The following is a 9,109-nucleotide window of genomic DNA, read 5'->3' as shown; positions in this document are numbered from 1 at the left end:
GAGAAAATCACCTTAGTTCGGGCTCTAGTGAATGGAGCCGTGGTTACAGCTCTTCACCGTCATTGGGCCACTGAGGAAGAAGAAGGCATGAGCATCTAACCATGGTTGCTAGTAGGTTGTTGACGAAGAGGGTGAATCTCAGTGGGGAAGAAGGAGGAAGAAGGAAGTGTGAGAGTGAAGAACAAAAAAGACATGCAATCCTTGGACATTTAAACGGATGAATAGAAAAAACAAAAAAAAAAAAAAGGTGAGAAACACAAGTAGAAGGGTATTTGGTTAGACTAGCAGGGTTGCTTTACACGAGGTGCTTGGCCTTCTTTTTCCATATAGGTGCAGCTACTCTGAATGCAGTAGTCACTCCATGTACTGGGTGGTCAATCATGGCTACAGTGCGAAACCAATGTCATAAAAAACGTTTGTCAAATACACCCAAAATCACTCCCAAATACATTATGTAGCCAATGTCTTGGATTTTGTTCAAGATTTAGAGAATCGGACGCAGGGACATAGCTATAAACTATTATGAACTATTATGAGCAGGGCGTAGCCAAAAAAATTATTGCTAGGGGCCAATAGGTTGAAAAAATAAAATTACCTTATAATTTTTTTTTCTTAGAAATTGGGGGGCATCCTCTGTCCCTAACCGGGCCATTAATTTATGATACCTTTGGAATTATTTATGGACTAATTTGCTAATGCTTATTTAGCAAATAAGAACATTAATACATAACTAACTCATAAAAACTCGATATTATTTTTACTTAATATCATATCACAGAAAAAAAAAAAAAACCATTACCAACATGAGGCTCCGCCAACTATTCATAGTTAATCACGTGAAATGAATGGCTTAAAAGTATGATTTTTATGGATATTAGAATGAATTAGGATCATTTTTATTTTATTTGGACTGGAGAATATTAAGTTAGTTACAGTAGAGATGCATTTTTGTTCTCTAAGAGCATCTTCAGTAGGACTTTTAAACTAACTTTTAAGTTGAATTTAGTAATTTTGGTGCTCCAGCGGACCTTTTAAAATAGCAATTCTCCTAAAATTTACTATAGTAAACTTTCATATTTGAAAGTTTACTGTAGCACATTCTAAACATTTTTTATTCTTTCTTTATCATCTCTCTCCCTCTCTCCTCTATCTATAATAAAAATATATTAAAAATAATATTTAAATAAAGTAGATTATAAAATACATAGTCTACTGAAGTTCATTGTAAAAAATTAGTATCTAAAAAAAGTAGTAGCTAAACTAAAAAAGTTAAAAAATAGTAGCTATTAACGTGGCTAAAAATGCTCTAAAAAGTAAAAAGTATAATTAATTAGATATTATATAAATCACTAAAACTTGAGAGAATCCGTAAGGATGTAATTATGTTGTCAAACATTTAGTTCACTTGTTCTTATTTCTCATGTGGACGACAGACAGTTTAAGATGAGGTAGGGATCCTGCCAGCTGGCTGAGGCCGTGCAGGTCTTCAGAGATAAGACGACTTGCGTCAATGGCCCAGTACTATTTAGTGTTTAAACATCACTAATTTGGCTATGACCCTATCTATCAAACTATCACCTCCTTCTTCTTCTTCTTCTTCCTTTCGAGCTGCTTTTTGCTTCTATCAATCTTGATCAACAATGGAAATATGGGTTGCGCTTTCCATTGTTGCCGTCGTGGTGGTGTTAATATCAGCATGGAGAGTGTTGAGATGGGCGTGGGTGAGGCCAAAGGCGCTGGAGAGGTGCCTGAGAGAGCAGGGTCTCACCGGCAACTCCTACAGCCTTTTGTTTGGAGACTTGAAGGAGATCTTTAAGATGTCTGATCAAGCAAGGTCTACCCCCATAAACTTCACCAATGATATTGCACCACGTGTCGTCCCCTTCATCCATCAAAATGTCAAGAATTATGGTGTGTACTATTCCTAGTTGGGTGAACTATTCCTTTTACTTGCCAAATAATATACTTTGACAGAAATTCGTGGAATTTGTTGAAGTGAAAATGGGTTTTTTTTTGGTGTGAAGTGTTTCCTTGTCAAAAGGACGATGTGGAGGTTAATGAGAACTAGAAGGATGTGGGTTTATTTTATTTCTCTTGTGAATTGCTTGGAATTTTCTTTTTTTTTTTGGTTTCTCTGTGAAGTGTTTGGGTGACAAGAAAGTTGGAGCAATTGGCACTTTGAAGTCATTGGGCTGATGCTGATTTTTGCGTCCCTCTAAAATCTTGTTCTCTCATTCTCAATTTCTGTTGGTTTTCTTCTCTTGGTCTCATTTGATTTGGCATTTAAAGCTTTTTCTTTTTCAATTTGAATTGTATCTTCTCTGATGGTTGTTGGCAGAGAACCCCATAATTGATGATTTTCATTCCATTATGTATTGAATTGTACGTACCTCATAATTTATTGCGGATAAGGATCCCTTACAATTTCAAAAAATATTAGATTCTAAAATTATGTGAATTCAGGCTGTTCTTTGCATCAAACAGCTTAAAAAATGCTACCGATTAAAAATGAGGCATGTTACCAATTGATTGGTGGCATTTCTGTCTCATTTGGTTGTTGGTATTTCTGTCTTGAATTGTATGTACCACATAATTGATAACCTTCATGGTTGTTTGCATAATTGATTGGGCACAAGTAGAGCTTGGTCCCTGTAAAATGGTGGAGGAGCTTATGAATGCTGCATTCCTAGCTTTTTACAGGCTGGTTGATTTTGTCAATGAGCATACTTCCTTTTCTCTTCTCTTGATGCATGATCCATTCTGGGCTTCACTTTGTTCATTGCCTTTCTCTAAACACCCTTTCCTTTTCTATTTGGAACTTACTGCCACTCTCAAAACCCTTTTCTTGTTTCTCTCTCCAACTTTGCTAATTGGGTTGTTCTGTCACATTTTGCATAGAAGCAATAGGGCATCTAGAGGCATATCCAAACATGTTACATGTAGAACAGCTAGGTTGTATGGACAAATTCCAGTCCCTTATTCATCTAGTAAGGCGCTAATAAGTGAGGCGCAAAACAGAATATTTTAATTGAGATGTAGTGAATTGTAGAGTCAGGGTTCGAACTCATTATCTTTGACTTTGATACTATGTTAAATCATCAAGTAATGCTATACGTCCCTCTTATGTCATCTCAAAACTGATGTGACTTTTAAAATCATCATTGCATCAAAATTTAATAGTGATTTATTACAAATCGAATGGTAATTTTAAAAGCCATATCAATTTTGAGAGGACATAAGGTAGATGTTTAGCATTATTCTCAACCGTCATTTATCCTAAAAGTTTAAGCTAATAGAAAATGATGAATTTAATTATTTAAAATGCATTATAACATAATATGACTGTTGGAATAAAGAGTAAAGTAATAATAAAGAAGAATGTTTTAATTGAGTAGAGAAAGATTTAGAGAGTTTGATGTAAAGTGCTTTTGGAGGGAGGGAGGAGGGAGCTAGTTAAACTAGAAAAAAGTGAGTTTTCTAACCAAATTTTAACTAAAGAATAGCTAGTTCACTATAAATGCCTAAGATGAGCTAGGTCATGAATAATGTGTCCGCCACGGAACTTCTGCTAACTTTTAAAAGTGATGTGTCATTGTGTCCACGGAATAATGTGTACTTTTGTAATTAAGCTAAGCACACCATGTAAGCCTCTAAAAGTGATATGTGTCATTTTTTATTAATGCTATTAAAAAAGCATGTGAGAAGCACATATTATTAAAAAAAAACGTGTTTTTCACATGGTAAGATATTTACTAAAACCCAATTTGTAGGAAATTATGCGTAAGAAACGCTTGACTTAAATGATATGCATGTCAGCAACCATTATTTGAATAGAGTATTAGATATTCTTCTCGACTTATTATATATATATGCTAAACAGAGAACAAAAACATGCAGGTAAGAATTCTTTTATGTGGTTTGGCCCAACACCCAGGGTGAACATTACGAACCCTGAACAATTGAAAGATATCTTCTCCAAGATCTATGACTTTCGAAAGATAGGAGGAACTCCACTTACCAAATTGCTAGCAACCGGACTAGTACAATATGAGGCTGAAAAATGGGCTAAACACAGAAAAATTATCAATCCAGCTTTCCATCTAGAGAAGCTGAAGGTTAGTTTATTCTTCCCATTTATTGCAATCCATTTAGATTCAATTACAATGACATTTGAATTAAACTTACTGTTTGAATCTTGATTAAAAATGTTGTATGTTGAGTCATGAATGTTTTCTCATCTCAAAAGTTAGTCCCTAATTTAATTCCATCGGTATGATGCAAATATTTTTTACAACTGTTTTCTTCTCTCTTTGAAGAAGCATTTGCAAAAAAAAAAAAAAAAAAAGTTGCTTTTAGCCAAGAGTAATGCTAGGAGGGACTTTAGTCCTCACAAATGTGATGTGGCTTTTAAATTCACCAATTGATCAAAACTCAATAATGATCACCTCAAATTTAATGGTGATTTTAAAAACAATATTACATTTGGGAGGATTCTAGTCTTTCTTCTAACATTACTCTTTAATTGCCAAACACTTCTCAAAACACTTAAAAAAAAAATACTCATTACTTTTAGCCAATTTTCTGTATAGAGTATTTCCTATATATTTTCCATGTTAGCATGATTTACTTCTAGGTTTACCTTTGATTCTTTTCCTTATTTAGTCTAGGTTTTTTTTGTTTACCATTGTTGTACAATTTAAAGCACTTCAATATATTCAAGATAGTTCTTAACGGTTTTATTTTATTTTTTTTGAATAACTTAACGGTTTTATTTGTTTCTCTCTCTCTGCTTCTGCTCTCTTCTCTCTTTCATATTATATGTCCCGTTATATATTTCTACATGGTATTAGAGCCACTTTTCTATGGTATTTAGCAAACGCCTTTTAGCATTTGCTTGGTGTCCCTTCTTTGCTCTCTTTGGCAATCTTTCCGTTCCAAGCATCCTTTTGAGTTTCTGGCCTCTAATTTTTATCAGTCTAATTAGCAATTCACGCGCTTCCTGAAAAATCTGTTTCCATTGCCGCTACTTTCAATGCTTCTAAGCCTTCCTCGAACTATATTCTAGAAATTGAAAACCAGAATCAAGTTTGCAAGGTACAGATCTATAGATTTGTGAAAGCTCTAATGTCATCGGACATCCCATGCCACCACGCACTAATGTTGTCGCTTTTACCGCCTTCACCGCAGCTCATTTTGGAACAATAACCCCGGAATCAAGTTTGCTAGGTAGAGATCAGTTGATTTATGGAAGGTGCGATGCAGACAGCCACCACAAGCGCCTTCACCCAATCAACTTGGCGGCCTTCCTACGTGTTGATGGAGTCTCTGCATGTGGGAATTTGTATATATTTCCATGTTAGCATGATTTACTTCTAGGTTTACCAGTGTGATAGGGATAAGATTAGGGTTAGATAGGTTTAATAGTTTTAAGTAATTATGATTAAAGTTATTTGAATTTGAATATTAAAACTTTATGTGTTATCACTTTAGGCTTTATCTACTTGTATTTCTATTTAAGGACCAGACGTATGTCTTTGTGGTTTGTATCCAGCTCCAATTGGATTCACTTGTGGTTTGTCTCTAGCCCTAATTTACTTGTCCCAAAAACTTGCTGATAGGAAGATGTAAAGTTAATTATTTAATTAATACTTTAACACTCCCCTCATGTGTGAGCTTAAAATTCATTTTAAAAGGTGAAGTCTAACACGTGAAATATTTTAATTAAATGGGGGTGAATAATGGAGTTAAGGTTCAAACTTAGGACTTTGGCTCTAATATCATATATGTTAAATCATCACTTATCCCAAAAGTTAAAGCTAATAGGAAAAAGTAAATTTAATTATTTAATCAATACTTTAACATTCTTTTCCTTATTTGGTCTAGATTTTCTTGTTCGCCACTTCTTAGCTTCTGTATAAAGATACCATTGTAATACAGTTTAATACACTTCAATATATTCAAGATGTAAGTATGTAACCCTAATGATTTCATCAGTTTCTCTCTCTCTCTGCTTTCTAATATATATATATATATATATATATGGGTGTGTGTGTGTGTATGCATAACACTAATTTGTACCTAGTACCTATCAAGTACCTAAATCACTCCACTGTGACATTGGCCCCAGATTTCAAACTAGAATACACTTGAAATATTTGTATATTCATGTGATATATGCTAATTTTATATGTTTGCTTTGATACTCAACTATATATTTCCTTTGTTATTTTTTCATCTTCTTTTATGTAGAATATGTTACCAGCATTTCGTCAAAGTTGCAGTGACATGATTATCAAATGGGAAAGTTTGGTCTCTGAAGACGGTTCAATTGAGTTAGATGTATGGCCTTATCTGCAAAATTTGTCAAGTGATATGATTTCTCGAACAGCCTTCGGGAGTAGTTATGAAGAAGGAAGAAATATTTTCGAGCTTCAAAGAGAGCTAGCGGAGCTGGCCATTCAAAGTGCGCGATCTATTTACATTCCGGGATGGAGGTAAACTAAAACATTTCAATGTCTTTTAATACTTAAATAATAAAGTTTTTCTTATTGAATTAGGTTCGTTTATCAAATGAATCAAACAAAAGAGCAACTTGAATTTTTATACTAGAAAGAATGTTTTTTTTTTTATAAGTAAAGAAAGTTTTATAAAAATAAAAAAATAAAAAAGCGTAAGGCGCATATACAACCAGTATACAATAGAAACACTTAACTAGAACGAGCAAAAGAAAGAGCCAAATAACCCAACACATGCAGCCCTAAAACCCGAAACCTACAAAACACTCGCCGCTAAAATACATGAGCCTTGCCTTAAAGTTTTTATTTAATTTGGATTTAGTTCTTGGGTTTTCAATTTTAAGAATAAGTGTTTAAGTTTTGCCCAAGTTTTAAGTTGGTCCTTTTATCGTTTTACCATCAAAGCTAACAGTTTTTACCTGCCACACTTGTCTCATTTGACACCCCAAGCTCTATGTCAACGTCAAAGTTAACAGTTTTCCCTCCAATGCTACAAATCCACAATATTAGGATGATTCAAAGGTAACTGTTTTTGTTTCTGTAGTTGGATCTGTTGTTTTTTGTTTTTCTATGGATGAGTTGGCACTTAATGATATAGCATTGATATTAGATGCTAGTTTGGACATTGATGTGTCAATTGAAACAAAAGTGACATGACATCCTTAATTCTAACAAAAAAGTAAAACCTAATAACCATATTATTGAAATTAGAAACCCAATGACTAAATTCTAACAAGTTTTTGGTTGACAAAAATACCAACATCCAAAAACTGAAGTTAAATGCATATTGTTGCACGTAATTCACTCTATTCTTGTCCTCACATTTTCATGAATGGTTTTGCAAGTAGGTTTCTGCCAACTAAGATGAACAAGAGGATGAAGGAAATTGACAAGGAAATACAAGCTTCCCTTAAAGGGATTATCAACAAAAGAGAGAGGGCAATAAAGGGAGGTGAAGGCAGAAACGATGACTTATTAGGCATACTCATGGAATCCAACTTGAAAGAAATTGAAGAACATGGGAACAACAAGAATATGGGTATGAATCTTAAAGATGTAATCGAGGAGTGTAAACTTTTTTATTTTGCCGGGCAAGAAACGAGCTCGGTTTTGCTGGTTTGGACGATGGTTATGCTGACTAGGTATCCGAGTTGGCAAGAACGTGCAAGAGAAGAGGTTTTGCAAGTCTTTGGTCAAAACAAACCAGATTTTGATGGGTTGAATCGCCTAAAAGTAGTAAGTACTTTTTTTTTCTTAGTCTACTAAATAGTATTTCTCAGAATGAATTATTTAAAAACGTTATGGATGGTTTGAGAAAATTGCTTGCTTTCAATAGTTCTTTGAATCAACCATTTTAGCAAGAGAATTTGCATAGATTGCTTCACCATTTTGCTGATGAATTCTTAAAATATTAATCACAATGATCAATGTCATAGGTGACCATGATTTTGTATGAAGTTCTAAGACTATATCCACCAGTAATTTTCCTTACTCGAAAGGTTCACGAGGAAACGAAGCTTGGAAAGTTGTCTTTACCGGCCGGAGTTCAGATCACCTTGCCGATAATTCTCATCCACCATGATCATGAACTTTGGGGTGATGATGCACATGAGTTCAAACCAGAGAGGTTTTCTGAGGGAGTTTCCAAGGCAACAAAGGGCCAAGTTTCTTTCTTCCCCTTCGGATGGGGTCCTCGGATATGCATTGGACAAAGCTTTGCTATGATGGAAGCTAAACTTACTCTATCAATGATCCTACAACGCTTTTGCTTGGAGGTTTCCCCATCGTATGCTCATGCTCCTTCTTCTGTTATAACTCTTCAACCGCAATATGGAGCTCACATCATTCTACGAAATCTCTAAAATAGCGGATATCACTTGTTGGATATGGATTCATGGCTATTATCTACCTGAATAGCTAGTAATTTAGGCAGGTAATGTGAGAGACGATCCACTTGCCCTTCCAGACAGGTGGTCAGATAACTCAAAATTTATTTGGTCAGGTAAGTCTCATATGGAGCCTTTCTTACATTTCTTGCCTAAATTGATAGCAATTCAGACATATAATTGTTGTGGATTTCAATCACAGGTGGTTGTCAAAACATATTTGGAATTGTTAGAATATATAAAAAATTATAATATTTTTTCATATATTCCATATTAGCTTAATATCAAATATTATTTAAGAGCTTATTGTAATCAAATATTGGGATTGTAATCAAATCAAGAAGACTTGATTAGCAAACTTGTATTTATTCACCACCTTATAAACATGGACCTTTATATTATAAAAAAAAAAAGTTAATGAACACAATGTAATCCTTAAGGTTGTGCTGAGTGGTGAAAGTAGGTGTTTTAACACCAAACCACCCATAAATGCTTTGTGTTAGTTTCTCTATATTGTTTCTGTTATTATTTTCGTAATTTAGTTTTCCCCACAAAATTCAACACGTCATCAAAGCCTCATCATATCATGACCAACAGAACTTTTTGACAAATGTCAATAATACCTTGTAATGTATTAAGGCTTTTGGCTAAGATCAAGTGTCCTATATTTCTTACCAAGCTTCATTAGCTAATTTCATAGACAATTTC

General features: G+C 34.2%; 1 protein-coding gene across 1 annotated transcript; it reads left to right on the top strand.

Annotated features, from left to right (window-relative positions):
* Positions 1-1,548: 1,548 nt before the first annotated feature.
* Positions 1,549-8,665, top strand: LOC132174828 (cytochrome P450 CYP72A219-like). The gene is made up of 5 exons (XM_059586520.1): positions 1,549-1,911; positions 3,898-4,115; positions 6,250-6,494; positions 7,364-7,751; positions 7,952-8,665. The coding sequence occupies exons 1-5, from the start codon at positions 1,641-1,643 to the stop codon at positions 8,375-8,377; spliced, it is 1,548 nt and encodes a 515-aa protein (XP_059442503.1). The 5' UTR covers positions 1,549-1,640; the 3' UTR covers positions 8,378-8,665.
* The last annotated feature ends 444 nt before the right edge of the window (positions 8,666-9,109 follow it).

This window comes from Corylus avellana, chromosome ca3 (assembly GCF_901000735.1).
Source record: "Corylus avellana chromosome ca3, CavTom2PMs-1.0".
NCBI classification, from domain to species: Eukaryota; Viridiplantae; Streptophyta; class Magnoliopsida; order Fagales; family Betulaceae; genus Corylus; species Corylus avellana.
The sequence above is the reverse complement of the archived record's forward strand: the minus strand, read 5'-3'. Positions and strand labels throughout refer to the sequence as shown.